Source organism: Salminus brasiliensis, chromosome 3, assembly GCF_030463535.1.
Source record: "Salminus brasiliensis chromosome 3, fSalBra1.hap2, whole genome shotgun sequence".
NCBI lineage: Eukaryota > Metazoa > Chordata > Actinopteri > Characiformes > Bryconidae > Salminus > Salminus brasiliensis.
The window spans coordinates 25352371-25367278 of NC_132880.1; the positions used below are offsets into that span (position 1 = coordinate 25352371).

A 14908-nucleotide genomic window follows, 5' to 3' on the forward strand; every position below is an offset into this window, starting at 1 on the left:
TTGATGACTAGATGACTGATTTTTATATAGTTTATAATCCGGTCTACCTTATTTTCCTTCTGTTTGTTTCTCAGGTGCAGCAGAGAGCCAGGCTGACTCCGAGCTGCCCCACGTGGCCCAATCTGAGCCACCCGGCTCAGGGGACAGGATTCCGGGGGGTTCATCGCCATGTCATAACACCCTCAAATCTCCACCGAAAACCCTGTCCCCCCCTCCCCCTCTCTCCCCTCCCTCTCCCTCCTCCTCTTCTTCCTCTTCCTCTTCTTTCCCTGGCCTTCCTGCAGCTGCAACAGCAGCAGAAGTCCCTCAGTCTAGCCACAGTGTTCCCTCAGGAGAGATGAGTCTAAACCATCAGGCCCAGGGCTCGGAGAGGGATCTCCCCTCCGCGGCATCATCCGTCAGCCTGCCATCTGTCAGGAAAACACCCAAAAAGCGTCGCCTCTCTCTCCGCTCACTCTTCCGTCGGCGCCGCAGCGAACCCAAGTCTCGCAAGTCACGCGCCCTGGCTGGAGGGGTGGACGGCATCGCAAGCATTGAGAGTGTTCACTCTGAACTTCAGCAGAATCAGCAGCAGCATCAGGACCGTTCCTCTTCTCTATCCACCCCTGGAGTGGCCTCCACTTCCTCCTCCTCTTCCTCCTCTTCTGAGCTGCTAGAGTGTCCACTCTGCCTGCTACGGCACACCCGCGACCGCTTCCCCGATATCATGACCTGTCACCACCGTTCCTGCGCTGACTGCCTGCGACAGTACCTCCGCATCGAGATCTCCGAAAGCAGGGTCAACATCAGCTGCCCTGAGTGCTCTGAGCGCTTCAATCCGCACGACATTCGCATGATCCTCGGAGACCGCGTCCTCATGGAGAAGTACGAGGAGTTTATGCTCCGCCGCTGGCTCGTGGCTGACCCCGACTGCCGCTGGTGCCCTGCCCCTGACTGCGGGTAAGGATTAGGTTTGATACCTCATATTTATTTGATTATTTTAACCAAGTTTCTTCATCTTTGCTAACACATGTTGGATTGTTGGCGGTAAGAATGAATAAGAATTAACCAGTCAAAGTTTCAGAGTAGGGACAGTATGACCATTAATGAAAACAAACACTTAAAGGTTTACAATTAACTACTACTCTGAGGTCATGAGACCCAACTTTATTTACAAATCTCCACCCTACCAAAACTTGGCGCTGCCAATTCATATTAGCTCAGAGTACTTTTTTAATTAGACACAAAACCGAGCAGCCAGTTAAAGCCAAATGCAATTAATTGTATAACTTAACTTTGACTGTGAGGTTTGTTGCCTTGTTTGCTCTGTTCTCCAGTGCAAAATCTGTTTGGCTAACCCTGCAGTGTGATGGATTTTTCATTCAGCAGGCGACCACCACGTGACACCTATTCATTTAAGTGAAGTGTAGGCAGAGAGGCAAAGCGAAACCCGGCAGGTGGTGTGACAAGCGAGTTTGACCCTGTGAAACCATTGCACTCAATTCCTGGCAGGCCAGAGCATGCAGAGTTCAGCATTGTACATCATCTAACACGTGATTCATCTTGTCTGCTATTATTAAAGCCTTGGTGAAATTAATGCAGAGGGTGCAAAAAAGACACAAACGGTCCCTAAACTGATAACATAGATTGCTTTTTGTGTGTCTACCCCAGACCTGTACCTAGTGATCATACTTATGCTTCTTTAGGAATTTGAAATCCAATTTGAGGTATAACAGTTAAAGCAGATCTAAATACAACGTAAAGATGAAGCAGACCTCTTAAAACCTGATTTGTACTGGGGTATAAAACCTCCAGTAGGTACGTTTTTGTGGCCTTTTTTCTTTGAGTGCAGTATGTTCAGTCACAGTGTAATCAAATGGTTAGCAAACCATACTTAAGTTAACATTTACTTTTGTTTTATATGCGTTTCCTGTTGTCTGTCAGATGGGAACATGGAAGGTTAAAAGACACTGAGGCATGCTTTGTTTTAGACTGTTTGTTTTAATACTGATAATAAGCTTTTTATAAGGTTTTTAAAAGTCTAGTAGTTCTCTGGTCATTTCTGCTGAAACAGTGACCTACCAGCCTGCCTGTTTTTATATTGTGCAAGTAAAATTTTAACTTGAATTATTCAAATTATTATGACTCAAAACGTGCATTGTTAAGGAGTGTTTTGGCCCGGGAAGTATTTTTCTTGTGCAGTCACTCTCTTATGCTGTGGTTATCTTGAGGCAGATTAATTCCGTGTGTGATGACTCACGGCACAGTGTCTAAGGTCTTACCAGGTATTCCATTTCAGTTTTGCAACTTTCATCCGGACTCATGAGCTTTTTGTTTTATACACTTCTCTCTCCGTTACAAAGAGCTGACTATGTCAGTTAAATAAGGAGTTTGTTGCAGTGATGAAATTGACTCAGAACAGCTGATTTGTTGTCTGTTTTGTTAACCATTTACTTGCATTCAATGAATGATTTATTTAATTAATTTATTTTTACCCAAATGACAAACCTGGCCCCTGAGCTTGACACATTGACACCTGGTAGTGCTTATCGTTTGACTGGTGCTTTTCAGACATGGGTAAAAATGTGTGATGTTTCATGGTCGGTAATGATGTGTGCTTGCTATGATTCACTGCAGAATGCAGAAAATCCGGTCTGTGTGAACACGTTTTATTGTCGTCCTTGGTGTGGTGTTTTTCAAGTGGGTGTGGAGGCTGTTTTACGGTAAATGTCATAAGAACCTGTTTATTGCCAATACCATGTAATAACCTTTTATGTGACATGCTAGTGTTTGTACATGGCGCATGACAGTCACCAGTGTGGTAGAGCATACGCAAACACGTGTTTCCTTTCTGACTAATGCAGCCAATCACAACTTTTTCAGCTGTCGTCTTTTCACAGCCGATTCACTGGAGGAAAAATAACTGACCTGTTCATGCAGTACTCTTTTGTAGCTGCAGTTGTGGGGTTGCACTAGCTTTACAGAACTTTGCGCAAAAATTCCATTCAACCCTAATGAGAGACTATAGCCCACATCTCAGTTTACATTATACCTACCGACCCACAAACTGAAATATACACCCATGGAAGTTGTTTGTGGGCTTCCCTATAGTTAAAATGAACATGATGTATGGATTTTGTTCGTCCTGTGACCTATTGCTACTCCACCCCCAGTATCTAAATAGCTCCACCCATACCTTCAGATGGTAAGCAGTTTTCTTTGTTGTCACAAGCAGGACCAGCACATTTGAACTCAAGGTGAAGTAAACGTTTGCTGGGTAGAGCAAACTGGAGCAAATAAGAACAAGTCTGAGTTTGTGTAGCTAAGAGGATTATTGAGGTGGAAAAGGTATGACAGGGTAAGAATTGGTGTTGTATGGATGGGTGCTTGAGGTATTTTGACCTAAGCTAATCAGATTTTATTAAACATTAGGGAGCCACACTAAGTTGAGGGAAATTGGTGTAATATCACCTTTAAAAATGGCCTTTTGTGGCTCCAGTCTTGTGGCTTGTAGTATTTCCCATTTGTAATTAATACCCTTGATTTCATAAACACTGGATGAGTAGTTTGGTTTAATGCATCAGTAAGATATTCAGTGATCAACAAGTAGGCGCACCCACACCCTCCATGGAGGCTGTGGACCATCCATGCTGTTCTATACAGTGTCAGTTATGCTAATGTCCTGTTGCTATGCCAGCAAGACGACTTTCCATGACACGTGACCGCTCTTCCATTGTTTGGTTCCAGTTTGTTTTAAAGGCTTGCTATGATACATAATGTCCAGACGAGAAGTTTAGCATGTGCCAGTAGAGCAGCTGCTCGGTGTTTGTGTGTTCTTGTTCTTCTATCTCTTTGAGGACCAGATGTCCCCACAATGACCAGACAACATGGAAAATTAGACCAAGTCAGGTCATTTTTCTGGTTCTACGTCCAGGCATGCTATTTTTAGCACAGATTCAGATTGTTAGAGAAATAATCTATAATGGCAGTGTTCACATACTTTAGGTTTAGATTCGGGTTGGTGGAGTTATGGTTAAATTTAAAACACGTGAGCCACTCTGAGCCAGTCGGCCCGTTGAAAGAGATTCTGTGGTCTTCCTGTGTATTAATAGTCTTTCTAACCTGGAGTTTGTGTGCGCTGAAAGGATGAGTGTCACGAAATGTTGACAGCTGGAGTTTGTTGAGGAGATGGAGACAGACGTTTTGGAACAGGGTGGTTGTCAACTGCAGCTTAAATATTTAAATTAATAATATTCAATCACAGGGCAGAGCCTTCTTTTGCTCTCAACACCCTCGGTTCTTCATGACATGGATTCCACAAGATGTTGGGACGTTCCTTTGAGGTTCTGGTCCATGTTGGCATGATGGCGTCATGCAGTCCCTGCAGATTTTTCAAGACCACTTTCAGGCTCTGAATATCCTGTTTCGCCACATCCCAAAATATTCTTTTGGATTCAGGTCTGGTGACAGACAGAACTTTGACGTTAGTGTTATTCCCTGGTCCGTCTTCTGCTCTGCAATATGTAGCATTATCATGCTGGAAGTAGCTGTTAAATTGCAGAAGACTGGTAAATTGCCGTGAATGGAAACACATTGACTGCAACAGTACTCAAAACGAATGTGGTATTAAAGTAATGATTGGTGTTAGCAGGCCCAAATTGTGCCTTAAACATTCTCCACACCAATTCACCACCTCCACCAGCCTGGCCTGTTGACACATCATCTGAACATCTTGTGATGGTGAATTAAAAGGGGAATTCCACTGATCTGTTAAAATTAGTCTCCTTAGTGGTCAAAATGTCAAGTCCTTCGCAATGTGGTTTGATGTGAAATGGTTCGTTGTGGAGAAACCTACTGACCTGAATTTCTTTAATGGTGGTGATAGGAACCGGGGGTCGCCATGACTACAAAACAGATATAGCCCATTTTATTTACTACACATGTCTTCTGAGTTTCATATGAAATCTTGATGGATAATAAAGCAGAAAATCTGAACAAATTTTCTTTGGAGACTTTCATTTTGCTGTCCAGTTCTTAGCAGGTTGCGTGTGTCTGCCACTGCTGAGATAAGTGCTTAGCCATTAGCGTTTTGCATGTTTCTACAGCTGTGTTATGTTTAGCGCTGTTTTAAATGCTGGATGTTACAGCTTTGCATGCAACCTCAGGCTCATGTTCTCTTTTACAGCCGCATACTTGCACATACCCGTCTACCTGTGCTGTTGCGGTCTAAGGTTAGTGCAACATGGAAAACTGAACTACACCCATAATAGGAGATGGACTTAATTCATTCTTAATACGCCACAAAGTCTCTGATTTGGCTCTGTTCTAACCTGCTTGCTACACCCTGCCTCCGTATGTATGTTATCTACACCTTTTAACCTGCATTTTTCAAATGTGCTGAGGGGGGCAGGGGAACAGCAAAGGGGGAGGGGGGGGTGATGTATTCTTTTAATGCTTCCGGCTGACGTTCTGGACTGATTTATTTGGTTTTGAAGCAAGTTCTTCTAGTCCAATCTGAATGTCCTTTCTGTTCATTCCGCTCAGCTTGAAATGCCACAGTAAAATCTTTAGTGAAGTGATATGCTTTTATTATTATTATTATTACTTGTCATACTGATGCACTATTTACAGTGTTATGTAATGTTCATTAGTCAACGCCTCACAGTTTTAAGGTACTGTTAAAACATGCATGGTTTTTACAGCATGGGCAGAAAATTGTTAAAGGCAAAAGCAAAAATGGCACAAACCCACAGGAACCACAGATATTCCATTCAGGTTTGTGTTCTGCCATCAAATTGTTCCTCACTGCACAGTATAAACTGTTAGGTTCCAACTGCAGCAGGCTGTGATTAATGGTGTCTAGTGAATACCAGAGGGTGCTCTGCTAGAACAGTTGTAAAATGTAAAAAGTATAAAATCCATTCTGGGTTGTTGTCATGTGTCAGCTCTCATTATTGGGTCATATAACTGCTAAATGCAGACATTGTTTTTCTACATTCAGATTTTGTTTAATATCACAACATAGCAAATTGTGTACCCATTATCATGAATCGATTATTTATTTATTTTTTTTGGCTGAGTGTATCCTTACACCTTTCACACATGCTTACACATTACTCTGCTTGGCTGTGACCAATTAAATGAATATGAAGATGTTTTCCATCAGGAGGCACATTTTTAAACATGCTGTTGAAACAAAGTATTGGCATTTTGCTGAATGCTGAATGGTTTCTTACGCTTTAGTTTTGCAAATGTTTTAAGTGATGCTCCTGCTACGGTGTGCCGCTCTGTGCTGTCATGCATCAGGAATGCAGGTATTCTCTCCGCAGAGGAAGCTCTTTCTGCTCTGTGTGGACGAGAGACAGAGTTTGACATTCAGAGCAAAGCCTCCAGCCAGGAGCAGCGCAGTGTGCCGTCATCAGCACTTTCTCTGGGCTGACACTGGTGACACTGTCATGCTGAATAGAGTCTCTGTCATCAGGCCGATACAGCAGCGCAGCAGGCCGTCCGCTGCCTTCACTCCTGCCTGATTACTATTCATTTGGCAGCTAATGCTGCTGTCTCTACATTCACATTTGCGTTGGGACTTTCTGTTCAGATTGAGCCGTCAAAGACATGGTTCCATCAATTTGAAAAACATGCCCTATCCCTAAGCCTAGCCTAGCAGCTACTGTTGTAAACCAAACAAGCGCACATCAGATAGCAATCGTGTTTTGGTCGATCCACTGCATGTATGGGCTCTCTCTGTTTATTTATTGCCAGACAAATCAGTAAGTGTGGCGCCTAGCAAATCTGAAAGGGTTTCCAAACTGTTTATCTTGGTCTTATCTCAGCCGTCTTTTCCCCTCTATTCACACACTGCAGTGAGAAACTCACTGTTTCCAGTCAGACTGAGGGACTGCACCACTCATCTCTCACCTCACTGTGACCAAGGGTGTGTTTGAGGTGGGGTGAAAATGTTTTGACTTTCTGCTCTTGTGGACAGCTAGATGTAGGTGTCCGTTGCAAATCTGTGTGTAGTGGGTGGGTTTTTTTTTTTTTGAGGGGGGGGTGCATGTATAACCTTTTTGTTAGGTATAGCCAGTTTGTGTGTCTATAGAACTGAGGACACACATGCACACAAAAAAATGCATGATGTAGCACAGCATGCAGCGGTGTGGTGATATTTTATACTACAGGTTATTGTGTTGTGGGTGAGGACTGCTGGTATCGCAAACTCTGTTATGTATAAACATGTACTTAAGTACTAAGCAGAGTGTCATAGTGACTCTGTTCGAGATTACTGAACAACTTCCCGCCTCCACAGTTGCTGTACGTAAGCTTTCATTAATTATTAGCTACATCAGCCTTTGAGTCTGATCACAGTTTCCACTTATCAGTAATGTTCTTGTTTTTTCCTGATCACCTCAATAGTGTTAGACCATTATTAAGCAGAGACACTCCCAGATTTCTAGTTCTGTTGTGAACATGCTTGGTGCTAATAATAAAGGCCAGTCATTAGTAAAGCAGTGAGCTATTTGTTCCATTGCTGGAGGGAGTGGATAGTGTGTTTAATGACTTTGCCAACTCAAATGGCTAATTTTGTCGTCTTGTCTCTGTCCTGCCTGCCACCCAGCCTAGTGAGCAGCAAGTGTTTGTGTTTATTTCCCCTTCCCCCCTTAACCTCCCTTAAACCATTGTGAAAGGTACAGCTGGTGACTGTGCTCAGTCATGCAGATATTGATTTCCAGGTGGTATGACTAATATTATACAATTTTATTTACATCCATCAGACGATCAGTTTCCGAACCAGCTTATTTACAGCTGTGTCAAATGTAGAGGATTCTTCTGCGTCTTGGCATCAACAATAAATGCTAATTTCTGAATCATTTATCTTATCAGAATCATAAAATCTTCAAAAGCAATTGCAGTATCGGACAGTGAGTCCGGAAGAACTGGAATCAAATTGAATAGTTATGAGGTTAGAGCTTTTCACCCATGGGTTGAGTGTACTCATCAGGGAGGATTAAGAACGACATAAATCACAGGGGCTGTCTGAGTCTGCGGGAGTCTTCCTCATGTGCGTCGTTGCCTCTGACTGTTCCTTTCAACACTAAAACTCAGTCCCGGCTTGGTGGTTTTGGGTATTTCAGTTGTATCTTATAACCCCAAGTCTGGGTTCCCCCACTTCAATTGTTTTACAACTACAGGATGTGCACAATATTTTTCTAATTCAAAGTTCATACTGGGTACAGCAGGTATTGAATAAATAATACCTAATAAATTGTTTATAATGGGTACTAAGTCATTCATAGTAAATACTGAATAAATTTGTTTTTGTGCTCTTCAGGAAAAAAAAATATGGTTGTTGCAGTTCATTTAAGCCGGCAGATCACTAAAGTTGATTTATAGATGTATTTTAAGTGCCGGCAGATGGAAGTACAAGGATTAGCAGAGGTGCTGGGTTGAATCATAAGCAGGACAGCTTAAGGGTCCCATTACTTCTAACATGCATTCGTTTTTATCCAGAAGCTGCTGATTTTACTACCGAGCGGTCTCTGGTGAACTGTAGTTTCTGTAAGTAGCACCTCTAACTTATTTTCTCCTTTGCATGTTTCAGGTATGCAGTTATTGCCTTCGGCTGTGCCAGCTGCCCAAAGATCACGTGTGGTCGGGAAGGCTGTGGGACAGAGTTTTGTTACCACTGTAAACAGCTATGGCACCCAAACCAAACTTGCGACGCTGCGAGACAACAGCGAGCTCAGAGCCTCCGACTGCGGCCTTTCAGATCCTCCTCACTCAGCTACAGCCAGGAAAGCGGGGCTGCAGGTAGTCAAGTGGTTCTATTGTCTTTCCTCAATGTAACATGGAACCTAATATTCATTGGAACAAGATGTTCTTCAGACCCATGGTGCAGCGTGTTGCACTGGACTACACAGAATGCAGATACACGCCATGACAACACACACACACACACACACACACACACACACACACATAGTACAACAAATACACTGTTAATATACAGGACATTTAGGACAGAAGACCTTCAGATCTGTCTGTCATTCCAGACCATTATCACAAAACACATGTCTGAAATCTTTTCCCTTCTCCCCAAGAGAGAATTATTGTTTAATCATGCTCCTCACGTACTCTATAGATTCTTTTTGGTAAAGCATTGGCGTTTGGCCAGAGTGGGCATCAAACTAATAGGCGTGTTGGCGTAAACATTTCAGCCTGATTTGTGGTGTTGGCCGCTACTAAATTTAGATTCTAGATAGTGAAATTAAAACCTATGAACCTTTAGAGTATTAGTGTATTCCCTGTCTGAGCTCCCATGAGTTCATCAGCCACTGTGTGTGTTAGTAGTTTTGCTCTGAGGAGTGTCTCTTAAAGTGACTGACAGGAGGTCAGTGTAAACACAGAAAAGGTCCAGGCCGAGGCCCTGTCTTTTAAACAGGTTTTCATAGGCACTTAATATACGTACTGGTTTTATTGCTAAAATGATTTGAGAATTTACCTGAATATCACAGGGGGGTTCATTTACTACCTTTACTTAAGGAACTTCTCAGAAGCCTTGTTTTGAGTGTTCAGTTATGATCAGATCAGTAAATATGTTGTCAGAGTTAAATCATTGTGTTTTGTATCTTGGTAAATCATTAAAACCAGTGTTATTCACTAAGGCTAGATAAAAAAAAATGCAGCATTTATAGTACAGAGTTATTAAAATTAAAATGTTAGTGCTGACTTACTGAACTCTGTCCATGAGCTAATAAGTGTTATTTTTTTGCAAATTACTGTCTGAATGGCAGTCTGTGTGCATGGTATTTGGCCTGTGGTCTGATCTGTTGTGGTCAGTCAATACACCCACATCTGCCACCTCACTCTGGTTTGCATTCACAAACATTGTTTGTAATTAAAATGATATGGGAAAAGTGATCTTTATCAAAAAGTATTTGTATTTGTTTTTGAAAACCGTTTAGTCTCATTCACAGCCATACACACACAAGAATCACACAACCGAGAGTTGTACTCTGGTACACTGTTTTTCTGGCTTTTGCTGCCATGAAGGCAAACCTGTTATGATGTTCCTAACAAATAAGTGTAATCGGACTAAACTGAGTTCAGTTGTATTTAATTTGTGCAGCCTTTTCTACAGAAGACAGTCGCAAAGCACCCTTTTACTGAAGTGTGTCTGTGTAATTGTCTCATTTAGCAGACGACATAAAGCCTTGTCCCCGCTGTGCCGCCTACATCATCAAGATGAATGATGGTAGCTGTAATCACATGACATGTGCTGTGTGTGGCTGCGAGTTCTGCTGGCTCTGCATGAAAGAGATCTCTGACCTGCACTACTTGAGGTGAGCGATTTAAGAAATGCAGCACTGGCTCTTTACACCAGACCTGGGCATCCTAGGCAGTTTTCTGTGACCCTGTTACAGTGATGGTTTAATAAGAACCTAATTCCCCCATCCAGATGTGGTCAATCAGCCAAGACATGTTTTGTTGTCTGTTTGTTTTATACTAGTGTTCTAAGACTCGGGTAGCTAACTATTAATGAAAGCGTATACCCTATCAACTAGCGTGTTGCATTTTGCATGACTGGTTGCTTGACTGAAATGGAATAGACATTCAGAAAATGAAATGAAGTATTTGTATGTAGTCCATGTTGCATGTAAAACTGCTTTTTACATTTTAACATAACCTTTAAATAAGCATTGGAGCTTTTAGAAATTCATTTTAATGATAAGTAAATATTTTATGCAACACATTAAAAGGTCACTATGCTACATTTTCCTTTCAATTTAATGTACATCCATGAGGTCCACTTACAAACTGTTCTGTAGGCCATAAGAGGTCAGAATTTATTTCTACATTTTATTTGTCCCTCTGCATTAAATCTGTGTTGCCATGGCTTTTAAGACTGAATGTAAATGTAAATAAGCTCCTTCCTGAGCAGTCCAAGCAACAACACTCCTTATAATTTGAAAGCTAGGCAGAGTGAAACTGCTGTAGGCCAAATGGGCAACTGTATACTGGACACACATGATTAGTTTTAGTATGGTCACAAATGGTCCATTTAAAATGAGTTGATTTTGTCGCTTCTGTGTTGTTTTTTTTGTTTGTTTTTTGTTTTTTGTTTTTTTTTTGCACAGTTTGAGATGAGTAATGATTAAGGCATAAGGTTAGCACTGTGCTAAATTGAGCTTAATTGTATGTTGGAGCATATAAATGCACAGCGAATGGGCTTTTGAGGAATGGGATTGCAGCCCACTGTTTTATTGACACTAAGCCACCTGGAGAGATGTTTCATCTAAAGCTCCTCTCTCCCTCCCACAGCCCTTCAGGGTGCACATTCTGGGGTAAGAAGCCCTGGAGCCGGAAGAAGAAAATCCTTTGGCAGTTGGGCACGTTGGTGGGCGCGCCAATTGGCATTGCACTGATCGCTGGCATCGCCATCCCTGCCATGATCATTGGTATTCCTGTATATGTGGGCAGAAAGGTAGGTGCCATGTCATTTGTTTGGGTTCTTAATGGTTTGAACACATTTGAAATGATAGTAATAGTAGTAGTAATAATAATAATAATAATGGGGTTAGTGATCAAAGCTGATATCACTTTGTTTCACCTTTTCTGGTAAAACTGTGGCGGGCTGCAGTTTAACAAGCCTGCTAACAGTCGTTCTAGGCCTAACCCTTGCTATGTTCCCAAACAAGCTAGCTGGCATGTTTTGCTGTTAGCAGTTGACTAAACGCAGCAGCTCTCATCATTATTCACCCAACCTACAGATAAAGGATTTCATTTTAATGAGCCAAGCAGAACTAGGACGTTACAAAAATTAACATTTCCAGGGAAGCTGAATTTGAGCTTGCTCTCTCATACGTTAACCCAAGTAGACTTAGGCCAGTTCTCTGAGCAGGAATATCAGCCCATGTGGCTGCTTGTCAGCATGTAGTGTTAGACCCTTTTATATGCCATTCTTGCAGTCTACTTTGATGGTAGGTGAGTTCAGTAAGCGTGGAGAGGACAGGTTTGCAGAGTCGAAAGTAGTGAGGGAGGTGAGAACTTTCAAAAAGAAACCGAGACTTATTCACAGCCTTTTGTACGCGCTGCACCACACACATACCGGCAACGCTGTGGGGATTTTCCCAGCCTGTCAGGAACGAAACAACAAAACACGTCTACAAAATCTTCTGTCTATCTATCTATTCATTTATTAATTTCTAGCTGTGTAGCTGTCTACCATCCATATTTCGGTCTGATTGTGTAGCTGTATCTATAGCTTTGTATGTCTATTTGTCCGTCTGTCTGTCCATCTAAAAGTCTAGATGCGTGTTTAGCTGCCTAAACTAGCAAACTAACATGTTCTGATGTTGGTATCTCTGGCTGTAGCGTCAACGCTGTTTCAAAAATTGAAATTTAATGTTGGTCTTTTATTGCATTAATTGCTAGGAAGGCATTTTATTCAGTTGTATTTAAACAAGTATTGTTTGTTCAGTTGTCTACAGATTAATAAATTAAAACCTGGTTAAGCTCTGCTATGATGAGCTTAGAAATGTCAAATGTAGAGAAAGCAGTAAAGGAGTTAATTTGAAGGTGTGGTATTCTTAAGAAATAGGTGTCTTGTCTTGAAGCTTTTCTTGTACATACGGATGCAGAAGAGTGAACTGGTTCCTCCACATTTATAACCACGTTCCCCAGTGTTTGTGGTTAGCTCTGCATGCAGGTCAGCTTGGTTTATAAGAAATATATATATATATATATATATATATATATATATATATATATATATATATATATATATATATATATATATATATATATATATATATATCTTTTGTTTTTATAATTTCCTGGATTCCAGACAGGTTAGAGAATTTTGCTGCTTCATGTTCCTCCCTTTACTTTCAGAGTAGTTTTGGTTTTTGTTGTTCCCTTCTATTGTTTTGCTGATTTTGTTTATTTTTGCTCGATTGCTTTCCTTTACTCTTATTTATATTCAATCCAGAAAATGACATTTGTTTGTGATTTGAAAAACTGACATGAATTTAGCGGGTAGTTTTTTTCATATTGAGCAAAGAAAACAACCCGCCATGTTAAAAAATGGCACACTGACTGGTGTCGTCTCGCCTAATTTTTCCACTGTTTACTTTTGTTGTATTCTGAATACAGAGTACTGTTGAACATAGCTTCATTATCTGTGTCATAGCTTATTTAAATGTTTTAGATAGTTACTGGGCCATCTGCTCTGCTCTCGTTTTGTAAGTCTGACAAGAGTGACTGCTGAATAAATGCATGTAAATTAAATATGAGTGGGCTGGGATATTACTATGGAGATACAGTCACGCTGTGTGAAGGCCTATGTCTGCAATGGGTGTTGCTGCTGAGTTCTGTTATTGTAAGAGCTGTCTGAATACAAACCTAATGCTGTGCAATCCCAGTAAACTGTGTATTTCTAACTGCAGATATTGGTTTTCGTTTCTCTCCAGATTCATAATCGCTATGAAGGAAAGGACATCTCAAAGCACAAGAGGAACCTGGTAATAGCGGGTGGAGTCACGCTCTCCGTTATTGTGTCACCAGTAGTGGCTGCGGTGACTGTTGGTAAGCAGAAGCAACTTCTCATGCAACTTCTGGTAGTAACATCCAGTTTCCTTCTGGTCTGGAGCCAGAAAGCAAAGGTCGTCCTAATAGATAACATGAAGTTATGAGGAAATGTTTGTTGTTGTTGGAGAAGAGCTTCAACATGAATGGCTGATAAGAAATAACAAATGGGCTGTCCATGCATGTACAATACTGAATCCAAAAATATAGGGGGGGAAAACACAGCACTAGAAAAATTAGCTAAATTGTTTTTAAAGGTCTCATGAAGCATTCTCCATTTGTGCCTTTTGACATTTCAGGAATTTTGCATAGTGATTCGCTTAAGTAGTTTTTGTCTGAGATTCATTGTGCATCCCCTATTTTTCTATGTGTGTTTAGGTATCGGAGTCCCCATCATGCTGGCATATGTTTATGGCGTGGTGCCGATCTCGCTGTGCCGCAGTGGAGGTTGTGGTGTATCTGCGGGGAACGGTAAAGGTGTGCGGATAGAGTTTGATGACGAAAACGATATGAATGTGGGAAGTGGTGCACCTGCAACTGGTATGTGATCTAAACTGTGACAGTTTTATTTCTTCTTTTTTGTTGCTTTAAAGCAAAGCTTGGTGCAGTTATTCTCTTTAACTTGTTGGTTCTGTTCTGAGGACATGGAGTGCATATATAACATTCTTTTTTGTTTGTATTTGTTTTGTTTCTCCACCCCTTTTCATTCTTACCTTCCAAAACTGCTGCTAAGTCACTTTCAGGGGGGTGTTTCTTTTGTGGTTTTCTTTGAGTAATTCGTTTTTACTGAAACATCTCTGTCCTTGAACGTCCTTGTCGAGGCACTCGTCGTACCAGGAATAAAAACATTCACATGCCTTCAGTTCTCTGGTGTGGAACATTGTGGAACAAATATGTTACTAAAGCTCAGATGGTACGGAGCATTCATAGTTGAAGGGACATTTGATATTAATGTCTGTCTCTGTCAGTTGAATGTTTTAATGAACATTGTGATATAATAAATTCTCATTAATGAAATGAGATTTTGTTTATTTATATATATATATATATATAGGGGAATAAAAATCATGAGTGACAAGTCTTTGATAAGACAACAGTTTCATCTGCAAAGTTAGTGTGTATATGTGGGTGAAACAAATAGCACAGATAATTAGGTTTTTGTCATGTCAGTTAACCGAAAATGTATTTTTTAGATCCTAAAAGTTAGTATTGGTTTTAGCTACAAAGTTTTCATTATATTGGCTGCTGTAAATGTTTTTATAAACAGAAGTAGTGTTCTGCCATACTGATTTACAGATACATTAAATGGTCACTAAGAAAAAGCTGAGAGCAAATGTGGTGGTAT

The 14908-nt window shown here is 41.1% G+C and overlaps 1 protein-coding gene across 3 annotated transcripts in view; it reads left to right on the forward strand.

Moving 5' to 3' along the window:
* Positions 1 to 14908, forward strand: part of rnf19a (ring finger protein 19A, RBR E3 ubiquitin protein ligase) — a 30964-nt gene that overhangs the window by 11579 nt on the left and 4477 nt on the right. For 2 of the 3 annotated variants that reach the window (XM_072675675.1, XM_072675676.1), the window contains exons 2-7: positions 75 to 939; positions 8579 to 8787; positions 10175 to 10319; positions 11299 to 11461; positions 13449 to 13563; positions 13942 to 14103. In XM_072675675.1, coding sequence (XP_072531776.1) covers positions 75 to 939; positions 8579 to 8787; positions 10175 to 10319; positions 11299 to 11461; positions 13449 to 13563; positions 13942 to 14103 — 1659 coding nt within the window. The remainder of the gene's footprint in view (positions 1 to 74; positions 940 to 8578; positions 8788 to 10174; positions 10320 to 11298; positions 11462 to 13448; positions 13564 to 13941; positions 14104 to 14908) is intronic. The other variant, XM_072675677.1, reaches the window with a different exon arrangement.